General features: G+C 36.8%; 1 protein-coding gene across 7 annotated transcripts in view; it reads right to left on the bottom strand.

Moving 5' to 3' along the window:
* The window catches only part of syne1a (spectrin repeat containing, nuclear envelope 1a), a 148,535-nt gene that overhangs the window by 98,016 nt on the left and 24,370 nt on the right, over positions 1-26,149 (bottom strand). For 5 of the 7 annotated variants that reach the window (XM_051874201.1, XM_051874202.1, XM_051874203.1 and 2 more), the window contains exons 3-35: positions 24,263-24,358; positions 23,601-23,684; positions 20,723-20,743; positions 19,622-19,714; positions 19,339-19,517; positions 18,992-19,188; positions 17,557-17,666; positions 17,293-17,331; positions 16,090-16,197; positions 14,368-14,505; positions 13,874-14,038; positions 13,595-13,707; positions 12,949-13,117; positions 12,622-12,718; positions 11,274-11,470; positions 11,018-11,182; positions 10,059-10,208; positions 9,755-9,898; positions 9,246-9,395; positions 8,898-9,056; positions 8,390-8,554; positions 8,167-8,301; positions 7,916-8,074; positions 7,625-7,833; positions 5,501-5,573; positions 5,220-5,384; positions 4,792-4,938; positions 4,476-4,571; positions 1,971-2,111; positions 1,721-1,881; positions 1,034-1,184; positions 691-918; positions 61-159 (exon numbers count right to left, since the gene is read on the bottom strand). In XM_051874201.1, coding sequence (XP_051730161.1) covers positions 61-159; positions 691-918; positions 1,034-1,184; positions 1,721-1,881; positions 1,971-2,111; positions 4,476-4,571; positions 4,792-4,938; positions 5,220-5,384; positions 5,501-5,573; positions 7,625-7,833; positions 7,916-8,074; positions 8,167-8,301; positions 8,390-8,554; positions 8,898-9,056; positions 9,246-9,395; positions 9,755-9,898; positions 10,059-10,208; positions 11,018-11,182; positions 11,274-11,470; positions 12,622-12,718; positions 12,949-13,117; positions 13,595-13,707; positions 13,874-14,038; positions 14,368-14,505; positions 16,090-16,197; positions 17,293-17,331; positions 17,557-17,666; positions 18,992-19,188; positions 19,339-19,517; positions 19,622-19,714; positions 20,723-20,743; positions 23,601-23,684; positions 24,263-24,358 — 4,503 coding nt within the window. The remainder of the gene's footprint in view (positions 1-60; positions 160-690; positions 919-1,033; positions 1,185-1,720; positions 1,882-1,970; positions 2,112-4,475; positions 4,572-4,791; positions 4,939-5,219; positions 5,385-5,500; positions 5,574-7,624; positions 7,834-7,915; positions 8,075-8,166; positions 8,302-8,389; positions 8,555-8,897; positions 9,057-9,245; positions 9,396-9,754; positions 9,899-10,058; positions 10,209-11,017; positions 11,183-11,273; positions 11,471-12,621; positions 12,719-12,948; positions 13,118-13,594; positions 13,708-13,873; positions 14,039-14,367; positions 14,506-16,089; positions 16,198-17,292; positions 17,332-17,556; positions 17,667-18,991; positions 19,189-19,338; positions 19,518-19,621; positions 19,715-20,722; positions 20,744-23,600; positions 23,685-24,262; positions 24,359-26,149) is intronic. The other 2 variants (XM_051874200.1, XM_051874204.1) reach the window with 1 other exon arrangement.

Here is a 26,149-nt window from a genome sequence, read left to right as displayed (position 1 = left end):
TATGGAAATTGATTTATTTAGGTCTTTAAGTTGTCTGTTCCAAACACATGTAATACTAACCATATGTTCATGGAGAGTTTTATATGTTCTTGATGCTGATGTACAGGAAGTAACTGGTATGTTCAGTTTTTCCTGTAGTCCATTCAGCAAACCTTCCACCTAAGATGCGTGAAAACATTAAATAACACACATCCAACATCACTTGAATAATATATCAGATCAGAGTAGCACAGAGAGCCATGTACAGTGCTCAGTGTAAATGAGTACACCCTCTTTGAAAAGTAACATTTTAAACAATATCTCAATGAACACAAAAAACAATTTCCAAAATGTTGACAAGACTAAGTTTTATGTAACATCTGTTTAACTTATAACATGAAAGTAAGGTTATTAATATAACTTAGAGAACAAAATTTTCAGTTTTACTCAAATTATGGTGATGCAAAAATGAGTACACCCCACTGAAAGTCTACATTTTAGACTACAAATGTCTAATTTAACAAGAATTCAACCACAGGTGAGTCTAATTATTCATTACACAGGTGTCCAGCAGACGGTTGACTATAAAAGAGTGTTAAAACTCCTTCCCATTTCATGCTGTCAGCAATGGCACCACATGAAAGAGAAATGTCACAAGACCTGAGAAAGAAAATCATTTCTGTATATAGTGAGCACTGTATATAGTGTTACCTCATTGAGATCTTGGGTAAATTGTTTTGTATTTTTCAAACTAGAGTGAAGCTCTGCCTCTCGTTGCTCCACGCTGTTCTTAAACTCTTCCCAGTATCTTTCAATCTGCATCAGACGTGCTTTAATTCGCCCTGCCTCATTCGGTGCAATGAAATGAATTAAAGATTGAAACTCTGTCTCCAATCGGCCAAAGATGTCCATCTTCTCCTCTAAGCCCTCCTTCAACATCTAAGAGGGAAAACAATGATGAGACATCATTCATTGAGCACTAAATGAAACCTATCATGCTGTCTGGTTAATTTGGTTATGTTTATTAAGTTACAGTCTTCTGATCTCTGTTTACCTCCACCATGTGGATCTGCTCATCCAGGTTGACAGAGGTTCTGCTGAAAGCTTCAAGTTCCCTCCTACTATCACAGACCCAGGAGAAGAAAGCTTCAGACTCAGAACTGAACCTTTGCCACCATCTGTGCATCATCTCCAGATCTGACACACTATTGGAACAGAGACAAACATTAAAGAAACACCCCTTGTGAAAAAGCGTACACCTAAAAAGAGAACTTATTATTGAAATAAGGTACTTTAAAAGAATGTAACCTTTACAGAATGCACACTCAAGTGACATTTTACTTTATTAATATAATATTATCTGAAAGTACAGTTTTTAAAAATATATATACAATTAAGCACACTTCTTTTTCATAAGGAACATAACTAAGGAATGAATTTTGATAGTATTTGCACACACCGTCTGCATCATTTTGGCACTCAATTCACTACAGGATTCAATCACAATGCAACTCAGGCAACATTGCAAAAATGCTCCAAAATGTTATTGCATCTAACAGGCCTATTCTGAGTGAGGTTGATGAAGATGCAGCAGACTGTTGCAATCTGGCATCATACTCTTGAATTGTCTGAATTTTTCTCTATTTTAGTAAGGTTCACTTGCATGTAGGTTGCTACAAGAAATAAGGTGCGTATATGTATGTACAGTAGATGCAAGCAAATTGCCTTAAAGCTGTCTTACATTTTCATAAGGTTGGTCTGTATCTCCTGCAGTCTCTCTTTTGTGGACTGGGCCTGATCCTGGAGTAAAGACTGATTGTGAGGACTGAGTTTAATATCTGCTGCCTTCTTCACCAGGGACTCAGCTCGTACAGCAAACGTGTTACCCTGCTCCTGAAGCTCCTAAACAAACACACAGAGATATGAGTACTATTCTCAGTCCAAAGTTCATTAAACATGTAACTAATATATGTTTTTGCCTGTGCTCTCACTTTAACATTTTTCATTTCAGTCTTGAGGTTGTCCAGGCTGCTGAAGATGAGCTCCCTCTGCAGGACAGGACTGACAAGACACACAAACTGCCAGATGGCCTCTCTCTCCAAATCAAACTCCTGCCATGCATTCACAGTGACCTAAAGAGCAAGTAATTTGTGTAATTACATTTCTTGACAATTATTCGTGTTGCATTAAAGGGTTACACTTTATGCACAAAACGTGTGCACAATGTTTGACTTCTGGAAACAAGCTCTGACCTCTGAAAAGAGGGTCATTCTAAGGCTCTAAGGCCTACAATTGTCCACAATAATATTCAGTCAACATGACTTTTTATTTTTTTATTTATTTTTTTTGTAGTGGATGGGGACACTTTCAAAATTAGGCTATCTGTGTTGGGGAAAGTTTTGAAACTTATACGTTAGAATATTGTAATACGTTACAATATTGCGTTACTCCCTAAAAAGTAACTAATAGTAACTAACTGCATTAGTTACTTTTTTATGGAAAGTAATCTTTTATGCCACACAGGCTGAAGGAAATTCACACCTGTAGAGTAGAGGGTTTTCAACAATCTTAAAATAAAAAAAGAAAACAATTTAACCACAAATGTGACGTTTATCTAAAGCCATTTTTACTTATTATTGTTGAATTGGATCATCGATCAGGTCAGCAGCAAAGACACTGGTTAATAAAGTGAGATTAAATACATAAAGTACCCTGTTTTTCTTGCGTGAAGGGATACCCCGGGATTGGTGTAGTAAAAACAAGAAATGTATTTTGCATGTACTCTTATTAAGTGCACGAAAAACCATAACAATTAAAGGGTTAGTTCACCCAAAAATGAAAATTCTGTCATTAATTACTCACCCTCATTTCATTCCACACCCGTAAGACCTTCGTTCATCTTCGGAACACAAATTAAGAGATTTTTGATATTTAAAACAGTTTATGTGACTACAGTGGTTCAACCTTAATGTTATGAAGCGATGAGAAAACAAAATAACAATGTTATTCAACAATATCTAGTGATGTGTGATTTCAAAACACTGCTTCATGAAGTTTCGAAGCTTTACGAATCTTTTGTTTGAATCAGTGGTTCGGAGCGCGTATCAAACTGCCAAAGTCACGTGGACCATTGAAATTTTGAAACACTTATGACTGAAATCACGTGACTTTGGCGCTCCGAACCACTGCTTTATTTTATCAAAAATATCTTAATTTGTGTTCTGAAGATGAATGAAGGTCTTACGGGTGTGGAACAACATGAGAGTGAGTAATTAATGACAGAATTTTCATTTTTGGGTGAACTAACCCTTTAATTGGATGCAGCCACATTCTCCAACAATGGCCCAGTGGATAGAAAAACTTGAATCTATTTATAAAATGGAATATTTGACTGCCCAACTCCAACTGAAAATGGACATCTTCATACAAAGGTTAGTATATATCTGGATGCATTGAAACTAATTGATCAGTAAGGAACTTTTACTTATTTGCTGTTGTATTATTTGATTTTCACATAATGCTGTATGTGTTTTCTTTCTACTCTTTTTATTTATTTATTTACTTATTTTTTTCTCTTTCTTTATTCAAGTCACTGCATCATGTTTACACAGCACAAACACCTCTGCACTTACTCCTGATTTCTCTCAACATGTGGACAAGAGAGGTGTCAATATGGAAAACAAAGTAATTTGTGTTACTTATTTGAAAAAATAAATTCAGATATTTTGTTGTAAATTTAATGCGTTACTTTACTAGTTACTTGGAAAAAGTAATCAACCCGCGTTACTGGTAATGCATTACCCCCAACACTGGGAAACCTGGTTCTTCAAAGAAGGTGTTGAGGGTGAGAATTAAAATAAGAAATATCTTGCTTTTTAGTTGCTTTAGCTTAATTTAATGCTCTTATTTTCTTTATATTCTTTATTTTCTTTAAATCATTTAAAGTCATCTTGAGGCCCGTTGGAAGTTTGCTGAGGCCCCTCTTGAGAACCACTGCTTTGGCCAGATTCTAAAGTAGCATCACATGGTTCCTTCATGGAGAGGGCGATCCCAGAATGCACTGCAATGAGCTCAGTGAAATGCTAAATCCAAGATGGTGGACATGGTGAAAGAAATGCTTATAATGATACTTATATTTCATACAATACATTAAAAGTGTACAAAAAATATAAATCGTAATAAAACATGTATTTTTATACCAAATATTAGTGTGTATCTGTTTTCTTCATAGAGTATCGCAGTTAGCATTGCAACATACTAACATCAAACTGAAAGTGATTGAGAGTCGAGTCTAAAATGAGGAGTGCTATTTGTTGCAACACTGCAAGTCAGTCATTTATGAGGTTTATTAACAGTTAGGATCCTGCCTATGTAACTAACATGCTGTGAGCTAACATATGGAGAGCTTTCTGAACAGTTTTTACAGACACTTTAGAGGGAATAAACTGAATTATAATATGGCATTTATGTAAATATCATTTGACTGAAAGTGTTACCTGCAGGTGTTTCTCCCGAGCTGCCCAGTCTTCTTTGCAGAAATTACCTTGAGATCTCACATCCCTCTCTTTTGCTTCCTGTGCCTTCAGATTTTGCTGAGTACACACCATGAAAAATCGACAGACAAGAAAGAGAAGGGGAAAAATAGAAGGGTAGCAAAAAATGAAATAAATGATCCTGAGATTCACCCCTTGGAATATTATGCACGAGAAAGAATCACTTATTCACAGCAATCAGATTAGCAAATAAAATTGATAAGATTCATCATGTCTATTGCATTATATGTGTCAACAAAATAAATTCTACAGTCCCTACCTGGTGAATGAGGAGCAGCTGTTTGGCTTCTGTTATATTCCCTGCATTCAGTATTCTTCTGTGCTCCTGTGTCTGAATCACCTCCTCCTCCTTCACCTCCTTTCCAGTCTTTATGTTCCCTTCATTGGCCACTGCAACAGGAATATCCTGGGAAAACAGTAAAAAAAAATTAAATATACAAATTGTCATCAAGGCAAAATGTCAACAATAACACCACAGATATCTGTACAATAAAATGTTCCTGCAGATGATATGAAATATGAACATGGAGAATATTATTTAATAGCCACATATGAACATTTGCATAAAATTTTCTTGCACACATTTTCTTTCCAAAGTGAACATGGCACATGACATTTTCCAATGAGCAAAGACTGGCAATAGTACACCTTGCATTTAAATTAGCGGACATGAGAACCACTCTTCACCTCAGACAGAGACAGCAGCAGTGCAGAAAACTGTTGTGAAAGTTTATCAAGAGCAGCTCTCTGTGTGTGAACCTCACTCTCAGGACTTATCTCCTCCAGCACAGCAAGACGAGCTTTGAGCCAATCCAGAGTCTCGCTCTGAGCCTTTACCGCCCGACGCTGCATCTGCAGAGGGAAGGAGAGAGAGGTCAGCTGAAGTCACATAACAGGCAGTGGTCTGCATACACATACTGTATACAGCAAATGAGCATAAGTCATAAAAAGATTTGGGGTGAGCTTACCTGGACAGAGGGGATTTCAGCACCAATTTGCATCGTCTGCTGGGAGAGAAGCCATCCAGACAGCTCACTGAACCTGGAGCACAGCAAAGGGAAAACAAAAAACAAACAAACAAAAAAAACAATCAATCAATCAAAAAAAAAAAAAAAAAAAACACAACCTACTCACCAGCATATGTTGTCTCTTGTAAAAAAAGAAATGTACTGAACTGTACTGAATGTGTACTTGTAGTTTACTTTAAAGTATATTTTTAAAAACTGCACTTGCAGAAAATATAATATTGATTAAATAAAAGGCCACTTAAATGTACTTAAGTAAATAAAATGCCACTTAAATGTAAATAAAAGGCCACTTAAATGTACTTAGAGTACCCTTTCATGACTGTTTCTTAAAATACTTAAGTACACTTAAGTGACCTTTGTAATAATGCCAAATTAAACGTTTTCATTTTAAAGTACCTTTTGAATCATTGTTTTAATAATCTTTTGTTGTGTTTTAAATAAGTACACTTATTTTTACGCTAAAGCAAATGTAACGTACCTTACTGTAATTTTAACTGTAGTGTGTTATTTATATGTTACATTTAAAGTTAATATATTTTAAATGTACTAAATTGCAACTTCATTACAAATATATTTAAATACATGTTTCAACAGAAATTACATTAAAGTATATTTTATTTTACAATAAATGCTTGTCAGTATTCAGACGTACAATTTAACCATATTTTGACAGTAATTATAAAAATGAATTACATATAGAATTTACTTAAGTCCTACTTAAGTAGGTCAAAAAAAGTTCAGCAGATTGCATTTCATATAAATTCAAATTATAATACATTTTCATTTAATTGTAAGTATCCAAAAACTTTACGTTCAGTTTGCATTTAAGTATATTCTATTAAACTATATTATTTCTGTATTAAGTTCTCTTCTTAAAATTATAATTAAGTGTACTTCTTTTTCCACACAGGGTGTTTTGGATGTTGATGTGCCGGGTCCCTACCAGGTTTCTTAACTACCAGTAGCTTTAGCTTAAAGCTGCAGTCCGTAAGTTTTGCCTCTTTGTCGCCATCTCTGTTTGAAACCTGCAATTACGTGGGTTGTGCATCGGCACGGCTCCTCAGCATGGATGAATCTAATGTTTGCTGTCAGTCACCACATCGGTGTGGATACTGTACTTCGGAATCACAGATTCTAAGTCTTGGAAGTATGACCAAAATAAGAACTTTCACCAGAAATTGTCACCTGAACAAGTAAGTAACAAATCTGCCACTTTTGTTCTGACCAACCGAGAAAAAGAAGCATTACAATATTTTGTGCTGCCAATGGTGATTAAATTAAACAATCGCTTAGCTCGGATCACGCCAAACCCTGCAAATTATTATTATCGTTATACTTTGTTCTCAAATGTTAATGATAACAACATCAGCATTGCGTGACTACGTGTATTTACTGTGTATTAGCGTTACCTGTAGATTTCAATTTCTGTAGCCACTCCGCAGTCCGACATCTTTTGCTTTTGACTACCGGTGAATCTCCACTTGTCACTGATGATTGTCATTTGGACCTTTCTGGATTACAATCCGCCATCAAAATGCTAAGTTTAATTATTGCAGCTGCTGTGAGAAAAGGCTATAAATATCCGCTACCAGCAGCATCCTCACACGCGATATAGCCTACTAGCTGGGACTCCTTCTATATGTAAACAGACGTGATGTAATGACGCAAAGACGAATGGCTGCATGCTTGAATTTCCTGCGGAAACCCACCAGTACCAATTTTATTATAATAAAACATTATTACAAGCCTACTGTTGTGAATCGGGCTAAGACAAGGAGATAGTTTTGAACACTGGCTGAGATCATGTACTTGCTCAAAAATTCATTTTGGATAATTTTTCACCAAAAAAAGTTACGGACTGCAGCTTTAACTAACTTTTCTTATTCAACTAGCCTTATCAGTAAGACTTGGCCGATCGACAAGCCTCACCATCAAAGTTCCCATACATTTTACACCATTCTGCATTTCTGTGCTGATTTTAGGGAAAATCTGTTGAAAATCATAGCATGGACAGAATTTGTCCTGTAATGTGTCCCAGTTTGGCTTTAAATATTTGCATCTCACCTGGCATGCCACTCTCTCCATTTATCCGGGTGCTGTTGTAGTCTCAAGTGCATTCGCTCTACTAAACCCCTGACCTCTGAAAGATGATCTCTGGTTTCCTCCAGTGTTTGATAGCCTAGGTCATTTTCTGGAAGATCCTGACAGAGATGCTCCATTGTCTTTAGTCGCTTCTCACATGCAGAAAGTGGGTTTTTCTGTCTGAAAAATGCCTATAAAGACACACAAACAGATTGAATAAATAACTCTCAGGTTATGAAATGTAACTTGCATGATCTTTTTTTTTTATCTCACTCTGTGTTCTTTGATCATTCTTTCACTGCCGGCTGTGAGCAGGGCTTTGTCCTCCCTTTTCAGCTCTGTCCTACACTCCTGTAATGTGGACATCACCAAACGCCTCTCTTTTTCCACCCGGAGTCTGAGCAGATGGGATGGAGCCTCGGCTTGAATGTCCTGGGAGGAAGAAAATGCATCGTGAGGAATCCTTTCGGGGATGTTCCTGTTAACCTGTCTAAATTTTCACCATTTTTGACCTTCCAACTGACCTTCCATTGCTTGTGCAGTCTTCTGACCGTCTCTCGCAGACTCTGTTGGTCTTCCTCGGAGATGATATCAGTGAGGTCATCACACGCCTTCAAATAAGCACTTAAAATGTGCTGGTCTAGTCGCCCAAAGAACTCCTGAGCAAATAATTACACACTTACTTAGAAGAACAAGACAAGATAAACATGTTTGAAGGGTTCGCTGATTAAGACATTATTGGCATACATTATGTTTGCGCAACAGCTCATCTGGGTCTCCTCTTTCCTTTAAACAGGCCTGGCCCACACGCAGCACCTTCTCCAGGTCAGCACGAGACTCCTCAAACCTCCGCATGAGGTTGCCGTTTGTCTCTGCCACCTGCCTCCACTCTAAAGCCTCCTGCATCAAAGCCTGATCAGAGCAGAACACAGTTACTCCATCAGCTCTCTCAACAATATCTCTTTATCGAATGGTTATTTTTTCTTCTGTTGAGAACAAGCAAGAGTTAGAGAAGAGATGCGGCAGAGGTGAAAATTTTCAATGACGACTGCCTTAAATTTTGTATTGCTTCGTGATTATAGCACAGGAGTCATATGGACTACTTTTATGGTGCTTTTTTATTTTGTTTATTGTCACGTTTAAATAGTTTGCTGAATAAAAATATTAATTTCTTTAAAAAAAAACCTTACTGACCACGAAATGTTTAAATGGTAGTGTATGAATGTTTTATCGCAGAGCTGTAATGTAGTCCGACCTGTGCGGTGGTCTGAATCTCCGTCACTCTGTTCTGCAGTAGAGACATGTCAAAATTGTGTAGGGATTTCGCACAGCACAGCGCCCTCTGTAGAGACAGGTAACTGCGCTCCATAGCACAAACACAACGCTTACAGGTCTGCTGCTGAGTTTGTAGCTCCTGCAAAAAAATTAATAAAACAAAAATTAACACAGAGATCAATTCTAGTTCAAACAGATACAACCAGGGATCCTTATTCTTGTGGAAGTACAAAAGACAGCCACTTATTATTTGTCACATCATTACTGTTCCTCCACACTGTATTCTTCATGGTTTGATAATCTTTTCCTCCCAGTGGTCTGTACTGACCTGGCACATTTCCTGGTTGTGTTGCTGTGTGATGATGTGTCCAGCGTGCTCCGCTGTCTGGTAGAAAGCTGAGATTTGTTTCTCTAGCTCCTCTAACAGAGGAAATAGAGCCTGGCACTCCCTCAAAATTAAAGGACACTTTTCTTTCAGCTGTAAGGATACAAATAAACAATTTTACATCATTTATTCCCAGACATACAGTATGTCGAATGAAAACTATATGATATGACTCATATCATTACAAACTTATCTGGTCTTTTTTTATTTTGCAGAATACAGAAGCAGACATTTTATAATGTAAGTGAATGGTGACCAGAAGCAGTCAAGCTCCGAAACTGATAGAAAGTAGTATAAAATGGGCCAAATGACTCATCTGCAGCCATACCAATTATGTCTTGTTTCCTGATGCCTTTATAGTAAGAAAGCGTTTGGTTACCATTCACTTTCATTTTATGAATAGAAGTTATATAAGTAAAAATATAATAAAAGTTAGCAAACATTGCACAAACCTGGTGGAGCTGTGCTTCAGTTGTTGTTATAGTGGAAATTCCTTTAATTCCACCACCATGAACAGAGTCTTTGGCCAGAAGCTGTGCAGAGCGAGCAACCACCTTATATTGTGCTTCCACAGCAGGCAGCCTGTGTTTGATGTCCTGCAATATGTATGTAAATTATATCAGAAGGCTTAGGTGAAACTCAAAATTGGCAAATTGGGAAGTCTTACATTTATCATTTCTGAGTGGCCAATCTCACATATAAAGAAAAAGATTTAACAACACACTCCAAATACAGAGAATGTTGAAACCTGTTTACCTCAACATCCTGCATAAAGGCTTTGACATCCAACAATGACACTTGAAGTGGTGAGGTAAGTTTGGTAATGGAAGTGTCCAGAAACTCTTGTATGTCTGTGCTGACGTCCTGGTGTGTCCTTACATTATGAGTCTCTGGAAGACGAGCGTACTGTGAAAAGAGAAAAACAGACTTTATAATTAAAGAAATGGTTCTCTTAAATATGAACCACATATGACTTTCTTTCTTCCATGAAACAAAACTAGTTATTTATAGAAGGTATTCCATGAAAGAAACAGAGGCATAAAGATTTAGGGCCCTACCATACACTCTGCGCAATGCGACGCCATGCGTGCCGCAAGTGTTTTTTGCAAGTTTCAGCCTGATGTAGTTAACATTTTCATGTCCAGCACCCACGTTGTTTAAATAGCAAATGCTCTCACGTCCATCTGTTTGCCCATAAGCATGCTGGTCTGAAAACGATGTGTGTTCAAGTGCATTGTTGGCGTGTTGCTATTTGGAGGCAAATGAAAACGACTGCGCCATTGACCAACTGAAACCTGGTCTAAAGTCAATGGCGCACTATTTTTTGTTATTTAAAGGGCGCGTTAGTAATATGCACCTATAGGCGGGCGCACAACGTGCGTACACTCTGCTTGTTACACACACAGGGACCGTGTGTACCTGGCTTTTAAAGCGCACCTGGCTTTTAAAGTGAATGGGAGATGACACCCTGATTGGTTTATTGCATGTTAAGCCCAAAACACACCCATGACTCATTAAGAGACTAGATACAACCCTTTTAGACCGACCATTTTTTCCATTGTTAAACTAGTAAAAGTGGATACGAACCATGCACCTACACCATGCGCTTCAGACCATGCCTTTAGTGACAGAATTGACATTTTTGAGTGAAATACCCCTTTAAGCTGACCAGCTTCTTGTCTTTAAAATGTAAGCGAGTGGGAAAGTTTGTTTACCTGTTTGACCTTAAGAAACAGCTCCCTCCATCTTCCATTGAGAAGCAGAAGCTGATGCTTTACATCACGTGTCACTGTTTCATCACAGGTCTCAATCAGAAAGTTGCCTGCATCGTTCATAGCAGCGTGCTGGTCCATCCAGTGTGGAAGGTTACGAAAAAACTCCTGGAAAATCAAAAGAGGATAAGAATGTATTATAAACATAACCATACTAGTTATCTTTAGAGACATGCCTCCATATATGTGGTTGTCTCACCCGTTTGGTGTTCTCAGGTTGTCTGAGAGCCCCTTGAGCATCCTCCAGCCAGGCCTGCAATGAGGCCACGCAGCTGTTGTACCTCAACCAGTTACACTGCACCTCCTCCAGCATGGACCTGACGCTTCGCACCTCCACCGACAGACTCCTCCACTGATCAGACACCTCTCGCAGGAAGAGCTTTACCCCTCCTTCAACTAAAATGTCAAAACATGAACATACAAATTTAGTTATTTTGTTATGTGTTGTCATTTTTTTTTTTTTTTTTTTTTTTTTCATAATTCTGTTTAGCTTCAAATTTCTTTTTTCTTTCAGCTTTAGTAATTTTAGCACTTCAACCTAAACTTGTTTTATTTCAGTTAGTTGCTAAGGCAGCATTTCTAATTTTTATTTAATATTTATTTTTTATTTTATTTCAGCTTCATTAAAGAAAACAATTTTAATAGTTTTAGTTAACAATAACAAAACTGTAACAATATAATATAATATAATATAATATAATATTCTGTCTACAACACTTTCAGAACATACCAGTGACCCATTTTTGAGTTGCAACCTACCAGTTGAGTAGAGCCTATTTTGTGATCTTCCAATCACACTTCAGATATATAACACAAAGACCACCCCTATGTCGAGGTTGCCTTAGGCATGGACAAAGCAACATGTTGGCAGTCTATTGCCCAGAGAAACCCAATTAGAATACAGTATCTGCACTAATGGACTGGAATTCCCTTTTGAGTTCTGTGCCTGGGAAAACCTCATTTACCAGTAGCCCGAGGAGAGAGAAATGAGCATAGAAAGAGAAAGAAAAACCAAAAGGAAAAGAGCAAGAATGAAACAGAGAGAGAGAGAACGAGAGACAGACAGATACAGCAGGAAGATGCTACAGGCACAGACTGATTGACTACTGAGTCCACAAGGATTAAACTCACTGAGGGTGAAACAAGGTGAGCTGCTATCATTCTGCCCTCTGGACACAGAGATGCTGAAATTTGAAGGATTTGCTTTAAAAAACTGCCTTTATCTGCCCAGCCATGATATGATTTGTACATTACAAATACATTTTTTTGATTCACCCAAGGCTGCACTACCGCTAAAATTCATGGGGCCCAGGATCAAAATCTGTATGGATGTCCCCCCTCTTCCCCGTTTCCTCTATAATTAAAAATATATAAATAAATTTTGTTATATTTGATGATTCTCATATAAAGTGATGAGAAAAAGAAGTAACTGCACAGTGAAACACCAAGATGAAAATCACTGCTAGAAGTTGTAGTGCTGTTACCAAACTATCATTTAGCAGTCACATAAGCATATAAAACAAAATTATTCAGAATATGAAGCATACCTGAGCTGTCTGCTTTAATGTAGAGCTCAGCAGCTTGTATCAGAGCCTGGTGGCTGGATTCATACTTCTCAAAGAACTGCTGTCCCTCCACAAAAGACTAGGGATGCAGAGAATGAACAAATGTAAAGATCAGACCATTTAATTGTGCAATCAGAGTAATTAGTATCTTTAACAGATCTTAGGCTATACTGCATTTAATGGAAAGGCCTCAAAGACTACTATGTATGAAAACTTATTTGTATGGTTAGGCAATGGAGGAGCTAAAAGAAAAATAAAAAAAACCCAAAAACAAATCTTTTACAGATTCCCTCTGCTTTGTAAACTTACACCATAGCTCTGTAGCAGTAGCTCCATTGACTCCAGTCGGCCATATTTAATGATCCAGGATTTCAGCTTGGACTCAGCTAGTGTCAAAAATGCCAGAATACCATATTTCGTCTCCCAGAATTCCAGTTTGCTCAAGTGAACGTGTGAGGACGTAGATATGTAGTTTAATCTGAAAGCAGTTCAATAAAAATAGGTTAATATAAAAAAGATAGCAAAATAAAGTAAACTGTGACATATTATACCCAAAAATTCTTAATACAGAGGACTACCAGTAAAACTGATGACATTTTGGAACCAAAAATTATTCAGACACTTTGACCTGACCATGTTTTGCTTAAGTGTTATCTGACATAATTAAGATACATTTTTTCTGACACAGTTTAACTCTAAGATCTTGTCATATTTTATTACAAATTTAATAACAAACTATAGTAAATAAACTGTATTAATGAATGAAATGTTTAATGTGTCTGAATAAATTCTGGTTTGACTGTATAACAACATAACATAACATAACGTAACATAATATAATATAATATAATATAAAATGTATACAAAGTTTTATTTATAGCCATTGCAAATTTAATTTTAATTGCAATTATAAATTGAATCTCTCCATTAATCTTTGAGTTTATCTGTTTTTTACCTCTCTGCCATGTCTTGCAGTTGTTCCATAGGAATGGAGACATTATTAACACATCTGTCTCTGTGGATTAACTGCAAGGTCTGTTTGTGTCTTTCAAGAAGCCTTAAGATATCCTGCATAACCAAACACAGAAAAATGTAAGATCCAGGATTCATGTTGAAGGAAGAAAGTAAAGGTTCTGCTGGTCTTGTTACTCATTAATATGTTCTCATTCATCCATCCATTCTCCAATACCTCATACACATTCATATAGACAAACACAGACTCATTCTGTTTTACCTGGTCGTGTAGTCGCTTTTTGTGAATGGCTTTTGCGGTCTCATCATGGGCCTGCTGGGGGACCAGCTCCTCTCGTAGGATCTTCTCTGCTTGATGTAAATACACACCAACTTCACCCAGAGGATGTGGCAAACCACTATCCAGCTGTAGATGCCAATCCAAAAGCTACAGACAAGAAAAATAACTGCATGAATTTGTATGCCCCCCCTTATAGTATATCTTTATTATATTATATTATATTATATTATATAAGTATGTCTTATTTATGAAAAGATAAAGTGCGTCAGAAGAATTGCAATAAAAAGATTTCCAATTTCACAAAAATGACGCATAACACCTTTAAGTGTGGACTTTTAGTTTTAATTAGTAAAACAAAATCAGCTAAATCTACTGTGAATGTCCTCAAATGGACTAGAGTTAGGGTTTGGATTAGTGTTACTATGTATTGTAATTATCTTCGTATAAAAATAATTAAAATTAATGGTGTATCTGACCCTCGCAGACAGTCTCTCCCAGGCCTGTTTGACCAAAGCCTGATCTGCAGTCAGCTTGCCATCCTTCTGAGTGGACTGAACACATGTCTCCACTTGTCTTCTCTGCACCTCAAACTGTACACGATAACGCTTGAACGTCTGAGTGAAAGAGAGAGCGAGTGAGTGAAAGAAAGAGAGAACTACAGGAAATTAAATGATTAAAATTCCGAATATTCAAATAATGCCCAATGTAATGCTAATAGGAGAGAGACAGCAAGATAACACAACCTGTCCAAAAAATGACAAAGCAAGAGGAAGAGAGAAAGAGACACATGCCAAAAGCTGAAAAAGAATTTAAACAGCCAAATTGCACATGCATGTATTCATGCAATAATGGGCTCCAATTTTCCACTTTCTCTCTACCCATGCGGTCCCTGCTAGAGCTCAGACTCTTCTGAATATGGAACATATCCGTGGGCGCGACAGACGTCGCTTCACTGGTGTGTAGTGCCCATGATTATGAAAGCAACGAGAGCTCTCAGCTCTAATGTATATTAGCGTTGTCTGTGTGCGTATGTGAGTGTGTTGAGCAACCAATGTTTTGTCTGGGATCTACTATATTTTTCCATTTTTCCATTTTTCTTCCACAGAATGATGATTATTATACACACAGTGGTGTCCAAAAGTCTGAGACCACACTGAAAATTCCATTCAATACTATTCAAAAGTTTGGGATTGGGAAGATTTTTGAAAGAAGTATCTCTTAATGCTCACCAAAGCCACATTATTTGATCAAAAACACATCAGTAATATTGTGAAATATTATTACAATTTAAAATAACTGTTTCCAATTTTAATATATTTTAAAATGTAATTTATTCCTGTGATGTCAAAGCTGAATTTTCAGCATCACTGTCACATGATCTTTCAGAAATCATTCTAATATGCTGATTTGCTGCTCAAGAAACATTTCTCATTATTATCAATGCTGAAAACAGCGGCATAGCTTAATATTGTTGGAAACCATGATATATTTTTTTCAGGATTCAACAGAAAGTTCAAAAGAAAAGCATTTATTTGAAACGGATTTTTTTTTTTTTTTTTTTGGAACAGTGTAAAAGACTTTGTCACTTTTGATCAGTTTAATGCATCCTTGCTAAAAGTATTCATGTCTTTCAAAAGAAAAAGTATAACAGACCCCAAGCATTTAAATGCTTGTATAGAACATGTACTTGTACCTCAAGTGCTTATGTCATTAAAACAAAAGGGCTAAATACCAAATAGGCTACTAAGGCAAAAAAAGGATGCCACTGGCTCCTGAAATGACAAATCACAGAATCGCTTCATTACGATGGGTGTTCAAAAGCATGATTCACTAACTGATTGAATATGATTAATTTTAAAAGACTTAATTGTGACCATTTTTGTCCCGGTCTGGAGCTCTATAAGAATTCTAAATTTCATATTATTTAGTTTCCAGTTGCTGATTTCATTATTTATAATGAAAACAATTCTATTAATTTACAAAAATACAAAAAAAGAAGCATTTTTATTAGTAGTTGAGACTTTGGGACCCCACTGTATATCAGTATTACTTCCACCAACAGCCACACTGCTTTCCTGGACATCGGTATCAACAGTGGCCATTTAATAACCGATATCGCTTAACACTAACTAAGAATCCTAAAGCTTTACCCAGGTATCCAATTAATATTTTATGACTGAGTGAGACCCTGAGCTCACCTGGTACTTCACACCAAGACTTCCTCCGTCCCTCTGGGCTTGAGCACAGTCTCTCTCCAACTGATCTGCCCACGCTTTCAGCTCCCTCAGTGTCTTACGCTGCTCCCTCTGAGAGAAAAAAAGAGCACTGAGTTAGTTAGGATTGTAGAAACAAGACAAAAAGCAAACATTTGCGAAGATTTAAAGCCCTTGGGGAGCTCTACACTCATCATTTCCTTACCTAAAGTAATTTAATGCACTTTAAACCCTCGACTCAATACAATTTTGCTGTTCAAACATGCATCACTAATGCCGCATTTATAAATCCAACGCAGACTTTGTGCTCCTGCTGTTTGCAGAGTTCTTCTCCTCCATTGTGCAGATCTGCCCCAAACCTCTCCACGGGGGAGCAAGAAATCAGCTCTGCGGGGGAGATACTAATCATTTTACACACATTTACCCTCCCTATTATGAATTAGGAACAAGAGCGAGAAAGTGAGAGCAGTGTTCAGCTAATTCTAATGAAATTAAGCCTATTCTTCCGGCGCTCATCTTACATTTTGGCATCCTCGACGAGGCAATGCCTTTGGGTCATCAAAATGATTATATCATGACCTTGCCAACGTCTGCCGCATGATCTCCTCCCCACCTCCCAGAAACGAATACTGTCACAGGCATACAATGCTCTGGAATATTAAAACCTAACATTGTCTTAGTTATGCATAGTAAATGTATAACAAAGAGGCAAAAATGGTTTAAATTACAGTGACTATGAAACACTCGCAGACGGTGGCATGAGGGAACTAATGGTTTCTACAAAAGGACCAGGTGGTGACAGGATCAATTCACCACTTCAATTTGATTATGAACCATTATTATTCTTTAAAGACTGCTACTAATGCTAATCATCAGGCTATCAGTATCAACGCAAAGCCAAAAGAAAAAAAGCCAAAGGTCATTATTGTCATGTTAATGTCACCCAAAGTTTCAGTTGTAATGCAAATGTAATAGTGAAGGAACCAAAATTATATGGGACATATTAAAGCCGTACAATGCCCTGGATTATTAAACCTGATCCACACAGAATCGCACCGCTCATGATGAAAAGGAAGGCAAAATACTACTGAAAAGATTTCAAACTACACGGCACAGCAGCAGCAGCAGGTGGAAACAGTGGCGGAGCAGCCAAAGCAGGCATAATGTGTTTTATACGAGCAAACGTACCTCTAACATTTCCTCAATGGCTCGAGGAGCAAGATAAAACTTGAGACATAAAGGAATGAATGTAAAAAAGAAGACATTAGTGGACAAAACAGGGAGGAGTATAAAGAAAGAGATATAGTCTAAAATGGTGAGTAGAGAGACGTGACTTCACAAATAAGATAGATTTAAGAAACACAGTAAAAAGCCAAGGCATCCGACCATGAGACATACAGTGAATGGAGAGCTGGTTGACGTTTGATTGTTGGATGAGAAATATTATAGTACCTCTTCTTGCTGCCGCCCAATCTCAGTCTCTTGGCGGTCTGGGTGATGCTTCAGGAACTGTGCCACATACGTCATGATGGACTTCTCATCTGGTTTATCCACATCCACATCTAAAACATATTAAAGATTTATGTTTACAGACATTTTACAAGTTGCAGCAACTTGTATGTTCTGCAGTGAAACCCTGTGTTCAGATTAGGACCATAATAACTAACTCTATTCAAATACTCCCTTTCTTTGCAAAAAGAAGGTTTGCCATCTTCTTTTGTTTGAATTTTACCCACTCATTGTGGTTCATTGTTCTGTGGCAAATTTGATTTAATTGATTTTTTTCAGTCACAGTCACTTACTTTTAGCTTTACCTCCTATCTCCCGTTTTTGTGCATCCATGCATTCTCATTCAGCTTAACACACCATGAAATTACCTGCTAAAATTTCAAAGATCATATGCACAATATGTTCTTTTGGGTATTTTTGGTACCATTTTCTTTTGGGTATTTTGGGTACCATCTCTACCAGTAATTGCAGCTTTTTTATATATAATGATAGTACACTGGTTTGTCAAGACCAAGAATCTTATGCATTTTATATTGTAACGATTCTTTTAAATATTTAAAAATTCTAAAAACTTCTGTCAGTTTTTAAATATATGTTTATGGATTTTTGGTCTGTATATACCACTGTATATATTTACATTTTGCATACACTTTTCTATTTTAATATGTTTTAAAATGTAATTTATTCCTGGGATTGCAAAGCTGAATCCTGATCCTTCAGAAATCATTCTATTCTGATTTGGTGCTCAATAACATATCTTATTATTATCAATGTTGAAAACAGTTGTGCTGCTTAAGATTTTTGTGGAAACTGTGATTCAATTCTAACCTTTTTCAAGGTACAATAACTAAAAAATCAGTGATATAAAGTCGACATTGTCTGGCAGAGGCTTCACTGATGGTTCGCTTTACAAAAGATCCATGGTTGACAATGTCCCTTGACTCACCGTTTACTATTTGTTCAGTCAGCTTTACCATGGCTAATGGGCCACTAATCGCTTAAATGTCAAACTTCATTTGTCAGACTCCTGGTAGGAAGCATGAGGTAGCTCAGATGGCGTCTAGGAGGTCTAAGACTTAACCCCACCATTAAAAATTCATCAATCACATCCTCTGTGAGTGGCGTGCTGCTAATTAGAATTTAAGCATTTGGCGCTTAGAGCCTTGTGCAACACAGTCCAAAATCACATTTGTGTCCTGTACATATACCAGCTTATTTTTGAAACTACAAGAATTTACATCAAAAACAGACTCTGCATCAAATCCCTAGTCATGAATTGGATTGGATACTTCTCAGGCGACCAAAAACTGCAAACTTGAAACACTATAAACTAGGCACTATAAAAAGCATTTCTATTATTCTGTAGAATTGGTCTAACCTTCAGGGTCAAGTATTCGTGGGATGCCCAGTTCTCTCTCAGCCAATGAGAAGGCCTCTTCTAGGTTATCCCTGTTAGGTCTCCTCCAAACATGTTCCATGTTAACCAGATGGGGTCGCAAAGCAAAGATGACAGCATGAAAAGCCACCCCTGTGCGCCAGCTGGGGCCAAAATCCTTCACATCGAGACCCAATCTCCTGTAAACACATGCGTAAGTATGTACATTATGTCAAAACCCTGGAAGAATGCAGTCATATGCTTTACTTAGGGAAACAGGATTACAAGAGCAAAGAACAATATATTCATTCAAGGCCTTCACAGGCACATATCAACAATACAGTTCATACTTTGTTGCAGTGGTCTGGACCCATTTGAGCAGGGCTCTCTTGGCCCCACCCTGAAATGAAAGGCGAGGCTTGCGTTTGACGGGCGGGCTGCTGGTCTCAGTGCTGTTGGAGCTTTCTACTGATGAGTTGCTGCTAGATTGAGGTTGTAGGGCTGGTAGATGACTGGTCAACTCCTCTATCTGAACAAGAAGATAGAGAGGAAATTTTTGAAAATGTTACTGTTTTTAGCTACTCTATGATTTTGATAAATTATAGAAACTTTGAATTATTAATCCTTTTTTACCTGGAAATATAAGATGATGGTCCATATCAGCCCCAGAACAATAGAAGGCCTGCCATCTACCACATCTGTTGTGTTGATGTTAACTAGCTTAATCTAAAATTATAAAATAATAAAATTTAAATACATACATAGTTCATCCAAAAAGGGAGGGAAAATCGCTCACACACATGTTATTTCTAAACAATAAAACATCTTTTGGTTTAATGTGTCCATACATTGAAAGTGAATAGTGACCATGGCTATCAAGCAAGATTTTTAGTGAATACTAACTCAGGTTTCTAGCAAGATATTGTAATGTATGGCTTCAGAAGAATTGGAATAATGCACAGAGGTCACATACTTTATGATGCATTTATCATTTTTTGGAGCAATTTCTTGACAGCCCTATCAGTGTTGTTATTGTTAACTACAACTAAAACCTTTAAAAATCATTTTAAAAGAAAAAGTAAACTGAAAATATAATATAAATATAAATAAAATATAATTAGATGAAAAACTTAAATGAATATTATATATTAAATATACATACATACATATATATATATATATATATATATATTTAACACACGTGTGTGTGTGTGTGTGTGTGTGTGTGTGTGTGTGCGCGTGTGTGTGTGTTGACACCTAACTGTAGTACTTTAAGTTGTTTAAGTTGAAGTACTAAATAACTAAAACTAAACCTGAAATAAATATACATTTTAAAATTTTAAAATATTTAAAACTAAGCACATAGCAAAATAACTAAAAATTAAAACTAAAAAGTTTTATAGAAAATATAAAAAAAATCGAATTCAAAATATTAATACATACTATAATTGTATATAAATAAAACTAAAATAAAACTGATCCCTATCCACTCTCATTGTACGGAAGAGAGCAGCTCAGACATTCTTCAAAATCCTTTTCTATTCTACAAGCGACAGAAAGTTTGAAATTACATGAGCGTATTTTTTATTTCTGGGAAATATTTAGGATGCACTGTATTATCACTTTTATAAAAGTCAGTTCTTGATTACAGTTCCATTTGTAGAGATCCTGATTCAAAAAGTGATAGTGTCAATCATAGACATTATAGACAGTCACAGGAAAGGTCACACTAACCGGAGATCCTCTGTAGGCCGACTGAAACGGTGACAAAACAAAAGGAAGAAAGACAGAGAAAAGAAGAATAGAGGTCATTACATGCTGTTAACAAAAGTGTGGCCCATCAACTGAAGGACATGTGATAAGAACCCACAGCTCTGAGATAACCCAAAACCCTTCAGTGACAAACAAAGTGTGCATTGCACCCATTGTTATACACACACCAAGGCAGAAACATTAAGAACCAGCCACACACACAAGTTGAATGAATGACAAATTCACACAAAAACACACGCACAATCATAACATCCACTTTCTTAAAAAAAAAAAAAAAAAAAAACATCCATTTACTTAAAATATTGTGTCCCAGATTGGATGTAAAAGTACAGTTCGACATAATACAAAACAGTTCTCTACTCTGGTTTCTCCCACTGTGCTCCACAGGGAATAGAGAGAGATGAGAGAGGGATGACAGAGACAGATAAGATGGTGAAAGACTGTAGCTTACGAAATGAATCCTCAGCTCCTTGAGAGATCAGATACACAGACAGACAGACCACCTCAGGAGTGGGAGGCTTAGCTCAGCTTCATTCACTGACAGGCCGCATAATGAAAGTCTGAAGCACAGCTACACAGTAAATGAAATATCTATGTCCTTCTCCCCAGAGAGATGATATGAAAAAATATCCTGTTTATACAGGGGGAAAAAAATGGGCTCCATTTCTCCAAATCACTATGGTTTTACTATGACAGTAAACCTCTTCCTTTATTCTATTTCCACTGAGCTACATTAAAATGAATTTATAATGAACACAGCTCTCTGGAACACTTGATTGATCAATTACAGCATTGAGCTGTCAAATATTTTTCTATAATGACCACTAAACTGGATACACTACCTTTCAAAGATTTGGGGTTGGTAAGATTTTTTTTATGTTTTTGAAAATGGTCTCTTAAAGGATTTCAAACTTTCAAATGAAAATGACCCCAAGCTTTACTCACCCTCAAGCCATCCTAGGTGTATATGACTTTCTTCTTTCTGATGAACACAATCTGAGAAATATTAATAAATATCCTGACGCATCCAAGCTTTATAATGGCAGTAAGCGTTACCAAACGAGTATGAGCTGAAGAAACTGTCTCCATCCATCATAAACATATCCCACACAGCTCCGGGGGGTTAATAAAGGCCTTCTGAAGTGAAGCGATGTGTTTGTGTAAAAAAAAAAAAAAATCCATATTTAACAAGTTATGAAGTAAAATATCTAGCTTCCGCCAGACCGCCTTCCGTATTCAACTTACGAAGAAACTGTAAAACTCTCGCAGCTCAAAAAGCTTACGCTACATCCTACGCTTTCCCTATTCAACTCACGGAACTGATGCGATGCCAGTTTCATTTTTTTCATAAGTTGAAGTTCATACGGAAGGCGGTCTGGCAGAAGATAGCTATTTTACTTCATTACTTGTTAAATATGGGTATTTTTTACACAAATGCACCGTTTCGCTTCAGAACCCCCCAGAGCCGTGTTGAATATGTTTATGATGGATGGATGTGAATGAAGACACTATCTTCAGCTCATATATGTTTGGTAACGCTTACTGGCATTATAAAGCTCAGATGCGTCAGGATATTTATTAATATTTCTCTGATTGTGTTCATCAGAAAGAAGAAAGTCATATACACCTAGGATGGCTTGAGGGTGAGTAAAGCTTGGGGTAAGTTTCATTTGAAAGTGAACTAATCCTTTAAGAGACCATTTTCAAATCAAAATGTTGTTTTTTGGCTTTTAGTATGAATATGTTAGCCTTACTGTTATTTATAAGCTAGTGTTCTCCAAAACAATGACAAAATTTGCATTTAGAAGATATAAGCATTCAAAACTTACAGTCTCTCACTTTCGCTAATATGGAGCAATGATTTTGATGACATCACTCTGCACTTTAGCTTCTCATCAGATTTTCCGTTCAATCAAATGCTCTCTAGAATCTAAAGTGTCCTGCCCCCTACATTATAAATAGACGCTGAAGCTAAAATCGGTCACTTGTTCACACATTTACTATTTTCTACATGGTGAATGGCACATAGTGCACTAAATAGGGGATAGGGAACGATTCAGACAGCGTAAATATGCTTTCCATTGGAGCAAATAAAGTCTGATTTCACGTTAGTGCGCGCACAGTCTGTTCCTGGTCCAGAGACACAATAGCACAGAGCGGATTATATGCATGAGTTGGCGCATACCAGAAAACGTATCAGACCCATTCTGCACAAAATGCTATATAAAAATTTAAAATATTTAAATCAATATGGAGGAGATTAAAAGGAGAAACAGTATGAGATTAGGAGGAAACTGCGGCTTTACCAAGCTCAATAGCTCTGGCCGTGCTGTGATATAAACAAAAAGGGGGGACATTTTATGTGAAAATGCATAGCTGACTGTATTACTGAACCCTTAATTAGTCCATTTGTTCAGCTTTAGCAACCACAGACAGAAAGAGAGACTCCATGAGGAAAGCTCATTGCTACATGTGAGGCACCAGACAGATTTATATTATGGTGACTCAGGACTAAACCTCAATAAGGAGAATGATTTCAGTCTGAGGTGTCAAAATCACCTCATAAATCTATGCTGAGCCATCTAGCATGTTCTAACTAATCCACAAATCCTTCATTTGTTGGTGATTTGAATGAAACATATAATTTCTTGTCGTTTAGAGTAAGAATTAAACATGAAATGAAGAAGTTTTCCTTCTCTTTGTCTCTCGTGAGACAGTGCTGTAAAGCGAGAGAGCAGTATCAGAGCAGAGCGGGGAAGAGGTTGTGTAGGTCAGACTGAGTGGCTATGACCTGGAGCTGTACACCTGAGCAAAGCACTCTGGGAATGGACTGCCTTACCCTCCTGCCCTCCAGAAACTTGAGCGCTCTTCCCACGTTAGCAACCCAGTGGATCCTCCTCAGCTTGCGGCCCTGCTCGCATGGCTGTCAGATGGGAGAGGATAGCACAGCAGACAAAAGGAAAATGGTGATAGACAAGAGGAAAATGTAAATACCCAGCAAGGAACGGGGAGAAAGAGATGAAAACAAACAGAAAAGCAGAAAGAGACAGCAAGAAAGCAGATGAGCAGGATAGTTATAGTACACAGAGAAAGACAAAAGAGAATAAGAAGGAAAAAAAGATTACACCAAATAGATGGCAAGAGAGAAATGTAAAAAAGGAAAAAAATCAAAGCGCTATGTGTCACTTGGTATATCGACTGTTACAGCACTGCAAAGACCTGAGGCATCGCTAGCCTTATGGGATAGTTTACTGAGAATGTGGGTATTCACGTGTCTTTGCGTACTTGAGTGCTAATAATGTACAGTGAATATACTGTGTTTTTGGTAATATGACTTGTATTATCATGTTTTCTATCATTTAAAACAATGTCACAATGTTAAAACAATGTTGACTATATATTACAGAAATTTAAATAAATGGGACAATTATGTTTGAGTCGTTTTTACAGCTAACAAAGGACATTCAAATACAAAAACAAGCAAAAGTACATTTAGCTTACCAGTTTGTGACCAGACAGGACTTCAAGAAGAGCCAACAACATCACTCCATCTTTAACATCTTCAAAGAGATCTGAGACCATCAAAGGAGGATTACACTGCATGGGGAGGGAAAACGATCTATTGATGATTTTACATTTTACCTTAAAATATTTATTATGTACGACAGACAAATAGAACAATATACAACAGACAGATAGATAGAATGACAGAATGAAAGTTAGAATGACAGAACAATCGATAGAAACATAGATAGATAGAACAATAGATAGAACAATAAGTAGAATGACAGAACGGTCGATAGAATGATAGATAAAACGATAGTTAGAATGATAGATCGAATGATAGACAGAATGATAGAACGACTGATAGAACTATAGATGGAATGACAGAATAACTGATAGATAGAACGGTTGACAGAATGATAGATAGAACAATAGCTAGATAGACTAATAGATAGAACAATAGATAGATAGAACAATGGTGATCGAGAGAACATATAACGATAGATAGAATGATACAACTATCGATAGATTGGTAGATAGAATGATAGATAGAACAATAGATAGATAGATAGATAGAACGATAGATAGAACTATAGACAGAATGACAGAACGACTGATAGAACGATATATGATATATGATAGAACGGTATATGACAGAACGGTATATGATAGAACGGTATATGACAGAACGATAGACAGAACAGTCGACAGAATGATAGAACAATCAATAGAATAATAGATAGAACAATAGATAGATAGAACAATAGTGATCGATAGAACATATAATGATAGATAGAATGATACAACTATCGATAGATGGGTAGATAGAACAATAGATAGATACAACGATAGATAGACAGAACGATAGAACGATAGATAGATAGAACAATAGATAGTACGATAGTACGATAGATAGTATGATAGATAGATAGATAGATAGATAGATAGTATGATAGATAGATAGAACAGTAGATAGAATGGTCGATAGAACGATAGCTAGACAGAACGACAGATAGAAAGACAGACAGAATGATAGATAGAATGATCAACAGAACAATCGATAGAACAATCGATAGAATGATCAATAGAACAATCGTTAGAGCGATAGATAGAATTATAGAACGCTCGACAGAACAATAGATAGAATGATAGATAGAACGATAGAACAATCGATAGAAAAATCGATAGAACAATCGATAGAGCAATCGATAGAGCAATCGATAGAACAATCGATAGAATGATATAGCGATAGAAAAATAGAATGATAAATATAAGGATCGATAGAACGCTCGATAGAACAATAGATAGAATGATATAGAACGATATAGATAGATAGATAGAACGACAGACAGATAGAACGGTATATAGATAGATAGAATGATAGATAGAACGATCGATAGAACAATAGAATGATCAATAGAACGATCGGTAGAATGGTAGATAAATAGATAGAACGATAGATCGAACGAAAGCTAGAAGGATAGACAGATAGAACGTTAGATAGAACGATAGATAGAACCGTAGATAGAACGATAGATGGAACGGCCGAAAGAACAACAGACAGAATGATAGATAAAATGATATAACGATCGATAAAACAATAGACAGATAGACAGACAGACAGATAGTATTTGTTGTGACATCCTGATCATAGTCGTGACATGTGAGTTTGAATCAAAAGCATTATAGATTTAAACCCAGTGGAGATTCATGCTGTCGGCCTGTGACAGTCTAGAGCTTAAGAAGCATCTAAAAAGCCTGGGTAAAGTGCTGATTCTGGAGACGACACAGACTGTCTGACCTGATGAAGCCCTCCACTAATCCAACCACACAGCTCCTCTTTACCCGGACGACACATCCAGGATTTCTCTTAAGACAGCAGTC

The sequence above is a fragment of the Ctenopharyngodon idella genome, chromosome 20, assembly GCF_019924925.1.
Source record: "Ctenopharyngodon idella isolate HZGC_01 chromosome 20, HZGC01, whole genome shotgun sequence".
Taxonomy (NCBI): Eukaryota; Metazoa; Chordata; class Actinopteri; order Cypriniformes; family Xenocyprididae; genus Ctenopharyngodon; species Ctenopharyngodon idella.
This window is presented reverse-complemented; position numbering and strand designations above follow the sequence as displayed.